At 50.4% G+C, this 12,591-nt stretch overlaps 1 protein-coding gene across 1 annotated transcript in view; it reads left to right on the forward strand.

Moving 5' to 3' along the window:
* SNX29 (sorting nexin 29) overlaps positions 1-12,591 on the forward strand; it is a 551,607-nt gene that overhangs the window by 119,556 nt on the left and 419,460 nt on the right. The window contains exons 12-13 of the mRNA XM_079945062.1: positions 9,533-9,596; positions 11,744-11,872. Of these exons, the coding sequence (XP_079801188.1) occupies positions 9,533-9,596; positions 11,744-11,872 (193 nt within the window). The remainder of the gene's footprint in view (positions 1-9,532; positions 9,597-11,743; positions 11,873-12,591) is intronic.

Here is a 12,591-nt window from a genome sequence, read left to right on the forward strand (position 1 = left end):
GGGGGAGGGAATGGTTTTGCAGGCTTGCCCCGTTTTAGGTCATGGTCGTGAAATATAAGAATTCGTCCCTTCCCTCCCATGTGTATCCATTCATGAGACACATATTGGAAAAAGCTCAATCTGAGCCTGAAATCCTGTCACTGGGGCAGGAACTTACAGCTGTGAACTGGTGGTTAGGTCCTCTGGCGAGGCCGTGAATTTATTATTAAACGCACTAGATATTTCTGCCTGGCCCATCCCATGCTCAGTTCCTGGAGGTGAGGGGCAGATTTTAGCGGCGGGTGTCAGTCATTCACTCGTTTATTAATCCATTTATTCATCCGCCCCTTGACTCATTCTGCTGGTCTTGTGGGTACTGTGCCCAGGGACCGTGCCGGTCCCCGGGGTCCCCGCTGGCAGGGGCTCACATGCTTGGGGGTGGGGCTCTGGTAGCCACAACTGCAGAAGAACAAGTCCACCCCGAGGGACAGAGCTTTCATGGGACTCAGGGAAGGAGGGGTCCATTGAGCTCTCCTTGGCTTGATGGGCTGGAGCTCAGAATCTTCTCAGGTTAGCACAGCAGGGTGGAGGATGTGAGGGCTCACGGGGGCCTGGGTTCTGGGTCCCGGCGTGCCTGCCTCATTCCTAGGGCCGCTCCGTCTCTGCTCTCAGAGAGCTGTCTTGGTGGTACCAGTACAGCAAGAGACCAAGCCAGCCAGTGGCGAGTTTACTGAATCAACAGGGATCCTTTTCAGAGTCTGGGGTCCCCTGTGGCTTTGCCCCATTATCAGGCCGAGGGCTCTGTGGCTCATGCCTGGCATTTCAGATGCCAGCCACTTGGCTAAACTCAGCTTCTCTCTGCATTGAGTGGACTTGTCATCCCGGAGGGGCTTTATTGGCTCTTCTCTTGGGTGGGCTTCCTCCTGGTGCCTGCATCTCGTGTTTCCCTGGCCAGGCCTCTGCACCTGGCAACAGAAGCTCAGCAAACCGTCCCTGGCTAAGCTCTCAGCAGGTGGATCTTGGTGGAGCGACTTAGAACTGTTTGCTCTTGGGCCAGACGCCTCTGCTCCCATCCTCCTTTGTCGGACACTGTGGCCCATCCCAAACTTCTGGAAGTCTCTCTCAGGGTCAGCCAGCCACCCTCGGTCTCAGCACCACCTCACCCTACAGACGCCTGAAGCTCCAGCCCCTGTGCAGTGCGGGCCCTCGGCTGGCTCGCCTCTGGGGAACCAGTGAGGGTAGAAGAAGATGATCTAGGGCAGGAGGCTGAGCAGGGACAGCTGGAGGGACAGAGGCAAAGCTGAGGGACCTTTGACGAGGCAGGAGGGAGCCGCAGCTGCTCCAGTGCTGTGTCGCATTTATTAAAGCTGGGCCCCCAGCCCCTTGGGTTCCAGCCATGGGGCCCCACCGTCGGCACCGGTGCCTGGCAGGCCGCACACCTAACCGCAGAGGGCCCGCAGTGGAGAAGGCTGGCCTGGGGAGCGGGGGCAAGAGCTTCTGCATGTTCCCCTAACTTTTGCTTGAAGGGCCAGCTGGTAAATGTTTTGGGCCGTGCGGCCCCTCGGTCTCTGTCACAGTAGCTCAGATCTGCCTCAGTAGCATGATAGCAGCGTAGACAATATGTAAACAGACAGTGGGGCTGTGTTCCAGTAAAACTGGTGCCGAGCCCTGCCCTGTCCGGGGCGCTCAGTGATATTAGCACCATTTTTGCAGCTGAGGGGACGAGAGGCGAGGAAGGACCGAGAGCTGAGACCTGTGGGATCTGGGATTTGATTAGAAGACCTGTGTTCTTTCCACTCTGCCTGTTCGCTGCCCCGAAGAGCTTAGGAGCTTGGTTTCCACAGTGGACCAGTGTTTTGTTAGATTGGCCCTCAGTGTGCAAAAGCTTTTTTTTAAAAAAAAGCAAAACTATCATTTCCTTAATGGACTTGTTCTTTGCTTGCATGTTAAGATGGGCTTGTGCTGCTACATATGGCGTAGATGTTTGTTCCCATATTTATATTGTTTTTATTGCTGCATTGCACATTGAAATTTTTCTGTCTGAACTTTATTTCCATATGTAGTAGCTGCAGAGATTTAAGTCTTGTTTCTTGCTCCCAAAATGGTACCCTGCCTTGGCAACATTTATGGACAAATCCACCCTTTCTGCAGTGATTCAAAATGCTCTGTATCCCAGACTGATTTCCTCCGGTTAATGTTCTCCTGTGTTCTTGACTGGATTTGCTGTTCAGTTCTCTGAAGCCGGGCCACGAGCGGATTTCGAGATGGATCATTCTTTGCCTTTCAGCCTTAGGAGAGGGAGACCCCCGATTCAGCCGGGCTCTGCAGAGACTGCAGTACAGAAAGGCTGCCCTGTTTCCCTCGAAATGTGTGCTGAGGCAGGTAATAAAGAGGAAGGAAATCACAATGATAGAGACTAGCAAATAATGGGATGCGCGGTGCCGGGGAGAGGAGAGCAAATTACAAGTTAGGGAGCGCCTCTGCCAGTGTGTGTCCCTGGAGCTTGGAGAAGTAGAATGTTTATGGGATGTATGGAAATCAATCCCAGCATTACCTATGCAAGGAGAGTCAGCAGAGCGACTGCATAGAAAGTTAAAGCCTGTCAAAAGGGTGATTTTTTTTTTTTTTTAACGGCGGTGCGCGGATACCAGCTCTCAGGCCGTTGCCTTTTTCACCGTTAACCATGAATATTCTGTGATGGTAACTTGGGGAAGGCGGAGAGGACAGTCTGACAGCGATGGATTTTTTTTTTAAAGATTTGAGGTATCAGAGTACTGCTTTACCTGTATTTGTGTCCTCAGTCATTTTGATGTCCAAGAGGCTGGAGAGGCACAGCGTGTGGGACGGGGGAAGGAAGGGTTATGACAGGATGATGGTGTGCATCAGTCAGCGATGGCCATCCCCCTGCTTCTGTGGCTTCTGTGCAGTGTGATTGTGGCCCCTTCAAGGTGAACTTGTGGCCAAGACGTCTCATCGCAGCTACTCGTGGCTGTTCTTTGCCCAAAGAGCATTCATACCTTCTCTGGGTCCTCCTGGGAAACACTTCCTCCTCCAAGTTTTCTTTCCCCTATGGACTGTACGCTTTTCAGCTGCAAAAGCCTGGGTGGTGATGTTTGGGATCCCTGCGTGCTGTGCCTAAAAGTCCAGAACCTGACCTGACACTTGCAGTCTCCTCCAGTTGGCACCTCACTCTTTGGGTCTGATTTCCCACACTGCCCATGCCGAGCTGGTTTGATGGTTCATAAAATTCTATTGTCTAGTCGGCTGCTCTAGGGCATAGACCACTTAAAAACATTCCTTTTTATTTCCCAAGGTTGAGGTACACAGGAGCTCAGTAAATCCTGTAACTCCTGAAAATGTGACCAGTGGAACCCACTTGTGCTTGGATGGTCACTGCTGGCGCCCCTGCCCCGTCTTTCCGGCCCATACCATTGAAGGGAAAGGCACTAATTATGGTGATCAGTAACATTTGTTGAATGCTTTCTATGTGCTGGGGGTTGAATCCTTAACAATGTTTCTGTGAAAAACAAAAATGCTTCTGTGAGATAGAGACTGTAAAGATTCCATTTATAGATAAGGGAGTCAGGTGCTCAGAGAGGGTGGGTAACTTGCCCAAGGTTACCCAGCTGCAGAGGCAGGATTCGAACCCGAGTCCTGACTCTAGAGATCATGCTCTGAAATACAGGACCCTGAAACCTGTATTCGCTGCAGTGTGAACACCACCGGCAACTTCAGTTTCCTCTTTCAGCATCCCACAGGAAACGTGGCTTTATCCCCTTTTGTATTTTGCTGAGGCGGAAACCTGCGCGACGTTACCAGGCAGTAGGTGGCTGAGCTGGGGCTTGAACACAGATCTCCCCAGCCCTGGGACCTGTTGGTAGCAACCTTCCATGGGTCCTGCTCCTGTCTTTGGAATGGAAGCTACTGGAACCCACACCTGACCTTCTTCTTGCCCCTGGCAGGTCCCCGCTGAAGCACTTTATTTTTCTCCAGCTCTTGGACCTGCTCAGGGCAATTTCCACAATTTTTGGCCTTAGAGAGGGTTTGGAAGGTGACTTGGGGCCCCGCGGGCAGCTTGGCTTGTCCCAGTGTGGGTTCCTGCACTTTGTTTTTGAGTGTCCTCATTAGGTGGTCGTGAGAATTGAAACGAGGCTTTGGTGCTGACGTGTTACTAGACACGGAAGTACCCACCACGTGACAGCTGGTACGTTTGCCCTCCATTTTAGTTGTGTTGTACTCAGATAGGAATCGTCTCTCTGCATCACTTATTTTCCGTAGACCTTGACCAAGCTCCTGGCATGTGGGAGCTCTGGGGACCCCAGATGCATGGCATGCTGTGCGCCTTTAAGGAGTTGTGAGATGATTGCAGGAGACAGAGGCAGTTAGCTACTGCACACTCTGCAGCTTGCTGAGGGGTAGGAGAATCACGGAGGGCTTCCCAGAAGAGGTGCCTTTTCATCTGGCCTGAGTAGATGGGTTTTATCATATTGGGTTGGAAGGGATTGGTGAACACGAGGAAATCCATGAAACAACAGTGTGTTGGAATATCATTCAGCCTTAAAAAGGAAGGAATTCCTGCCATAGGTGACAACATGGATGAACCTGGAGTACATTATGTTAAGTAAAATAAGCTGGATCCAGAAGGACAAACACCGCCTAATTCCACTTATATGAGGAATCTAAAATAGTCGAACTCTGAGTTGCAGAGAGTGGAAGGGGGGTTGCCGGGGGCTGGGGCAGGAGGGAATGGGAGATGCTGTTCACCAGGTATAAAGCTTCAGGCAAACAAGACAGGTCAGCTCTAGAGACCTGCTGTATAGCATTGTGCCCGGGCATAGCCATTAACATATATGAAGAGGAGAGAGCTCGTGTGAAATGTTTGCACCATAATGAAAAACTCTGTTGGGTTTATTCAGGGAGAGGCGCTCACATTTGTGGGGAGGGACCAAATAGTACAGTCACATCACTCGGGGAAAGTCCCTCGAGAAGGCTCTGTTACAGGCTCCTGGCCCAGGTGGATTGCTGTTTGCAGTAGAGGCCAGGTAAAGGGGTTGGTGACGTCTGGTGACGCCAGGAGAGGGCATGACACCAACTTCTCAGCATAAGGATCCTGTTCGTGGGCAGTGAGCTGCTCCCTCCATGACAGGCTCGGCACAGCCACGGGACTGAGGGCCCTGGAGCACGACCCTCCTGTCCTGTCGGGTCCAGGGTACCCGGTGCCAAGCACCCTGGTGGTGGGTGTGCGTGTGCTGGGCACATGTGCTCTGCCGAGCGCTCATCCCACTTACATCCAGTGCACGTGGCTCATTAGTGTAAATCAGGCACGCGTGTGCCATGCGCTGCAGAACAGAAGGCTGGCATGATTCCCTTGATTAAGAGGAGATTTCACCAGGGGTTAGTGGCGAGGGAGGATGAGCAGGCAGAGCACAGAGGATTTTTAGGGCAGTGAAACTATTCTGTATGATACTGTCATGGGGGATACATGTTGTCACATAGTTTTCCAAACTCGTGGAATATGCAACACCAAGAGCGAAGCCTGACGTGACTGTGGGGGATTATGATGGGTCAGCATGGGTTCATCAGTTGCAGCAAATGTCCCACTCTGGTGGGGGGTTATTGATAATGAGGGAGGCTGTGCGTGTGTAGGGGCTGCTGGTAGACGAAAAAACCTCTGTACCTTCCTCCCGATTTTGCTGGGAACCTAAAACCGCTTTACAAAATAGTCTATGTTAAAAAAAAAAAAAAATCACTTCTTCTAGCCTCGTGTTGCAATGATGACTATCCAGTCCTTTGCTCCCATAAGAAGTTTGGGCCAGTTGAGAACTCCAGAAGAAGTCCTCGTTAGAAGATTCAGATTTCAAACAGGGCTTGGAGTAAAGGAGCATTTCCTGAGGCTGCGTCTCCAGTACCGGCCTGCAGCCTTGCCACCTGCTCTGGGTTTCTTGAAGATAAGAACGAAAGAGACACTACCTGGCCTGCCTTCAATGATATATTGTCTTGAATTTTTGTTTTTTTCCCCCATGGCTGTGGTGTCATGGGATTAAATTACTGGCTGTTTTCTGTTTTTACAGATTTATCAGTGTTTTTAGTTAGAAATGTGAAATCTAGCATTACGTTGAGTTCTTCTAGATTATCAGTGCTCCCCACTGCCGTCCACGACAGGCAGTGCCCTGACTTAGTTAGTACTGTCCTGTCTGGTCTCTCCTCTGAACCTTACAGCATCCCAGGGAGGTGGGAAGGTGGGTGCCGTTCACCCCTTGTGCCTGCCAGGAAGGCTCAGAGAGGCTGAGAGCCGGGGCCCTCATTACCTGGTCATGTTCAGAATGCAAAGTCAGACAGACTCTGTCTCCTCGTAGGCACACGTGAATGTGTGTGGTTTTCCTCCATTAAGAAATCCTCTGTCAAGGACTCCTTCCTAAGGTAAGTCGGGAGCCTGGCTCTCCCCTTGGGAAGGTGCCTTGTAGCCAGTAGTTAGGTGCTCAGTAGATGTTTACTAATGAATGAATGTGTGAGCTGGGGGGGCCGTTGTAACCCCAGGCAGCCCGTGGCCGGGCAGGTAGCACATGGGGACTTTATCTGTGTCTCTGTCAGCTCCCTTCCCCCCTGGACTGAAGGGCAGCGGCTCGGCCTCTTTCCTATCTGTTTAGGCTGATTAACTCTGCTGAGGATAAAATAGATGACTAGTAAGGGCCTACTGTAGAGAACAGGGAGTCTTCTCAGTACTCTGTAATGAAGTATATGGGAAAGAACCTGAAAAAGAGTAGATATACGTATATGTATAACTGATTAACTTTGCTCCGCATCTGAAACTAAAACAACATTGTAAATCAACTCTACTCCAATAAAAATTAAAAAACAAAACAAAACAAAAATCTCTGCTGAGGGCCTAACCCTCCTTCCCTCTGTTCTTCCCAGTCTCGCCCTCTCTGCTCTTTCTAACCTTTAGTAGTATCTTGTCTGGAAACGCTTTTTCTGCCCATTGTTTCCCTTTTGCAAATTTTCAGACCTTGCGAAAAGTGCAAAGGACCCTGTGTGGCTCTGGTCCTACAACCTGTGCCAGGAACTGAGCCCCAGGGGTCCTGTTTGCAGCCTTGTTACCTGGCCCCGTGCCACGCAGCAGCCTCGGTTCTGGACACAGCACACACATCCCACGGGCCAGTTGGAGGCCTCGGTTTCCCTCCTGGCTCTGACACGTAAAGGTGTGTGGTTGTGTAGCTTATTTAATTACCTCTCAGGTTCGTTCTTCTGACTTAATGTCACTGTGCGCTGTCGATGAAATTGTAGCTCTTACGTCCCTGCATGTGAGTGGTGGTAATTATCGCTGTTTCCTGGGGTCGAGTGCAGAGGTTGGAATTGGACAGATTTGGACTCAGATTCCAGTTGTGTCTTTACACTTCCTCCCCCTGAGCCTGTTAGCAGACCTGTGAAAGGGACTCAGAGATAGCTTCCATAGAGTTGCCCTGTGGCACCAAGGAGACAGTGTACCCCGAGTGCTTAGCTGGTGGGTGTTAGAAGCTCCCTGAGGGCAGGGCCACGTGGGCCTCCCCGCCTTCCTTGGGTCACCCTGCCCTCCTCATGTGACCAAGCTCACGCCTGTCCCTGCGCCTTTGCACGTGCCTTGTGCCTTGTGGAGTGTTTCCCTCCACAGAGCAGCACGCTGGTTCCCTCCCTTCCTCGGGCCTGTGCTGTCATGTCTTCCCCCAGAGAGGCCTTCCCGGAGCACCCAGGAAGTGGCACCCTCCCACCACCCATCTGTGTACCGCACCGGGCTTTCCTCCTGGCATGTCTTGTCGCCACGACTGCTCCATGCTGCTTTGCTTGTCCCCCTTCAGGGGAGGAGGCCTGCCTGCTGCAGGTAGAGACTTTGATCTCCTCTGTTCACCCTCTGCCCACAGTGCCGAGAGCAGGGCTTGGACTTTGTAGGTGCTCAGTAAGTTCGCATCGACCCAATGAATTTTGAATCTTCCTTGGTGACACCAGGAGAGGGACACCTCAGACACGCCTCCTCATCAGCACCTTAGGAGGCCCAGTTTCTCACTGTGTGACCTGCAGGTTTCATGCTGTCACAGGTGCGATGGGGAAGCCAGGGCCTGGACCTCCTAGTCGTGTCCTTGTGATGCCCACGTGGCTGCTCTGGGTCAGAAAAGCCAGGGAGGGTCTATTTTTTGTCCCATCTCTTCTGAACAGAGTGGCTTCTGGTGTCTGACCCAGAAGCTGAGGAGGAGCCCCCATGATTCCCCTCCTTCTCTTTCTTCCCCTGGGGCCTGGGCTGTGGGCTTTTATCTCCTCTGTAGCAGCCTGAGGGCAGCATGGGTCCTGGGACCTATTTCTTGCCTCAGGGTCTTTGGTGGGCCTCTTTGTGCCTGGGCATCCTGAGTATAAGGGGACCGAGGGACCTGCCTATTTATCTGTGTCCTCTTCCTCCCCCATTTCCCCCTTCTTTCCAATTTATTTGTACCCCAACAGTGTGGGGTAGTGTTTCTTAGGTGTGTGTAAAGGACTAAACAAGATAGCGCCAGTATGGGCTTTGAACAGAGCTTGGCAAGTAGAAGCGTTCAAATTTTAGCTAAAAAAAAAAAAAGAAACCAAAAACCATACTTCTTCCCAAAAGAGGACTTGAAGCAGCATATTAAAACAGATTGAAAAAAATAGAGTGAGATGGGTTATATGTAAATTGGCACCAGGTGGAAATACAGGTTGGCGATCAGAGGGGAGGGTTGGGACACGTCGTGGTGGCCACAGGGCCACGTGCACTCACTGGACTTGTAACTTTGGCTGTGAGCTTCCTCACAGCCAGTGCCAAGAGGGACATAAAGTTCACAGGGTTCCTTAGGGAAAAAAATAAAACAAAACTGGCTCTCCAGGAGAAATTCACAAGTTCCTGGTCTTGAGATCTGAGTGTTACGGTAAACAGTCCACCGTGGGTGGACAGTGACAAGTTTTTGATGTAGATAGGAAACGTGGGCGCTTACTGATTTTAAAGGGGGTGATTTTCTGTCAGTGAATGCTTTCCAACGTTGAAGATGTCGGGAGAGTCACTCCTATAGGTAATTATGGACTGTGCATTGGAGAGGCCCCACCCCCCTTCAGAGTCTATGGGAGTCAGCGCAGGAAAACCAGATCTCTTAGTGAACTTGAGAATTTCTGTGTCGGTATGTAGTCAGTTGTCATGTGATCTGCTGTCTGATCTGCGGTTGATAAACAGCTGTAACTGGGAACATACTCTTGTTCAAAACAGTTGCTGTCCGGTAGCAGAGACTTGGAAAAGTGCTTAGAAATTACCAGCCTGTTTCTTCTGCAGCGGCTGATTATATTCGCTAAGGAAACGCCTCCACAGTTATTCTCATCCTGCTCTGCCTTTGGGTTTTGTGTGGCTAATGAGAGTGATTGACTGAGCCCACTGGATCTCTTAGACTGTATAGGAATTATTTTTGAAAGGGAAAAGGGAACTTGTCTAGACAAGTGGCCCTAAATAGCACATAATCCAGACCCGTGTGGGGCGGTGTAGCAGGCGGGATCTGCCGGTTAATTTGGACTTGGCTTTCTTCCTTAGGTGAACTGCGACAGGCCATCGTGGCCATGATGACCAGGAAGGATGAGCTGGAAGAAGAGAACAGGTATCGAGAGCTCCGTGCTTGAGGGCAGTCTACCGTGGACATTCTACATCTGGGGCAGAGAGAATATCACCGTGAAGGAAGTTTTGCTTTATTGGCAGAGTTGTGACCAGTGATTTCTTATTTTTTGGTCAGATATACCACTTTAGCATATATATTGTGGCTTGAGTGTTAGCAAGGAATGAAAACCGTATGATCCTCGCACTATCTTAGAACAAACTGAGAATTTGTAAAGCCATCTTTTTTATTTTTTAATTCTTTTTTTAAAAAAAACAGCCTTTGAGATAGAATTCACATATCATTCACCTATTTAAAGTACTCAACTCAGTGGGTTTTAGCATATTCACAGATATGTGCGACCATCACCAGAATTTTAGAACATTTTCACTACCTCAGAAAGAAGCTCCATCCCCATAGCCGTCACCGTGCGACCCTCCTTAAGTAGTGGGTGACCTTTAATTCAGGGTCTACCCGTCATGTTCCAAGCACTAGAATACTTAAAATTTTCTCAAGTCAGGGACACATAGGGCAAAATGGCATTTGGAGTCTTTTGACTTCCCCAAAAGCCTAGTTGCAGGCACCGAGAGGCCAAAGGGTTTTATTCATTTTGATTCCCTGTTGAAACCAGGGCTAGATACCAGCCAGGTATTAGCCATGCTGCTCCTGCTCGGCTGCCCAGACGTGAGCTGCTCCACTGCCAGAACCTCGTCTTGGCCACAGGGTGCTCAGTAGAGGGGTTTGCATGCAGTTATCTGCCGAGGCTCTGCGAGCATGACGGGCTGCCTCCCTGCGGGCCAGGGGACGGGTGTGTGTGTGCGTGTGTGTGTGTACGCTCGTGTCACCCTCTTATTCTTGTGCTCAGAGCAGGAATTGTGTCCCTAGTGACATGCAGTCGTGATTCTCCTTTTGAAGCCTCGATCTGGGCCCCGCTTGACAAGCTTCTCCCTCATCCTTTATGGAAACATATGAAAGCAAATAAGCGTGATTTGGAAAACAAAAGAGTTTTTTAAAAAAGGAATCTTCAGACAGTGCTATTTTGCAATGAAAATAAATTCCAGTGACAGGCTGTAGACAATGTAGGATGCTTTTTCCTTGATCCAGCTGGGGCCATTATCCTGGAAAAAGCCATAGGTTTTGTCTTACCTTGTAAAGAACAGTCATCACTGTCTGGTAATTTCTTCTTCCCAGCGAGAGAAAAAAATCACACTGTGTTTGTGTTGGGGGGTTTCCAGGCCCCAAGAGGGGAATTTTCTCAAAACTTTCCAGGAACACACGTCTTGGCGTGGGGGTGGGGTTCAGTGAGCAGTGAGGGTGGGCAGGTTCAGACACTTTTGCTTATGTGCTGATGTCACGTGGCAAGTGTCCTCTGGATTTAGGATGTAGCTGCACCAGAGTTAGTAAATGTTCTATAGAAATAGCCATCTGAGGTCCAGCGACGTAGATGGTCAGAAGAACCCTGCTTGGCTCATTTCTAGGTGGTAACTTGTGATTATTTCTGGAAGAGCTTCTGTCTTCTCTGCTGTTTAAGACCAAGGATGACAGATACGCAAGTGAATGTGTTCTGGAGGTTAACACACTCCAAATATAATATAAAACACATTCTATGCAATGTCAGATCGTATAGCTCCATGAGATACTCTGTATGCTTGTTTAACCTGGAGGTGGCGATGGAGCAGGGGTAAGGTGCGCTTTGTGGCAGGAGAAATGAGACTCCCGTTGTCTGTCAGATAACCGGAGCCTGTCTTCTGCTTTTGTGGTTTAGGTGGTTCTTTTGGCCTGTCCTGGCATCCTTTCCTTTGTTGAATCTCCTGCGCCGTGCGGCTGTGACAGGATGTCTCGGTTGAATGGGCTGCACCTCTGAGTGGGATGTCTTGAAGGGGGCTTGCCTGGGATTGGCTCAGCTCATTGTTTTCCCTTGATTTAAGCTGCCCACAGGCTCTCAGGGCCACAGAGCCAGGCCACAGATGGTTCCCGGGGACTCATCCTAATTTTGCTTCAGAGGCTCTTGAGCAGAGTTTGGTATCTCCTCAAATCAGTTTATATGAGATGGACTTGAACTGCAGTTTATGCAGAGCCTTGTGGAAGATGAATGAACTAAGATTTGACTTCATGGACTCTGGGTTGACAGCAGGTGGGCCTCCTCTCCCCAGGTCACTGCGGAACCTGCTTGACGGTGAGATGGAGCACTCGGCCGTGCTCCGCCAAGAGGTCGACACCTTGAAACGGAAGGTGGCCGAACAGGAGGAGCGGCACGTCACAAAGATCCAGGCGTTGGCAAGGTAGGGGAGGGCAGAGCGACTGGGGGGGAGGCTTTGTTCAAACCCCAAGCACACCTTTCATCAATATTTTTTAACTAAAAAAAAAAGTGACCAATGGAAATAAAATTTATGCATCTGAAATTTAACTTACTACATTAAATATTGAATAGTATGTATGCACGTGGTTCAATATCCAAAAGGTACAAATGGTTAAACTCCGCCACCCCCAGCCACCTGGTTCGCCCCTGGAGGTGGGCAGTGTTGCCGTCCCAGAGATGCTCTGTGCATTCCGTGAGCAGATGCGTACATTCGGACGCACAAACTTTCTTCCTTTCACTTCCCTCCCCTCCTTCCTTTCTGCCTTGGTACAAGTGGTCACGTATCCTACACCCCACTCCCTCCACAGCTTAGAGATTGTTCTGCGCTGGGTACACGGAGCTGCCATCTTTCTAACAGCCCCCGATACCTCATTGCCCGCCTGCACCAGGATTCATTTGGCTGGCACGCCAACAGCCAGGCACCCCGGTTGTTTCTAGCCGTTCGCCTCTTCTAATAATAATAACCTTCGCATTTGTTATTTTGTCCCAATATGACTCTGCTTGCCAGAGAAATTCCTGGAAGTAGAATTGCTGGGTCAAAGCGCAGTGCCTTTCTGAGTTGGATAGAGGTTGTCAAGCTGCCCTCCAGGGAGGCTGGGCCTCACCCAGCACAGCCCTGCGCCCCGGGGCGGATCCGACTTT

This window comes from Stenella coeruleoalba, assembly GCF_951394435.1.
Source record: "Stenella coeruleoalba genome assembly, chromosome: 15".
Taxonomy (NCBI): domain Eukaryota; kingdom Metazoa; phylum Chordata; class Mammalia; order Artiodactyla; family Delphinidae; genus Stenella; species Stenella coeruleoalba.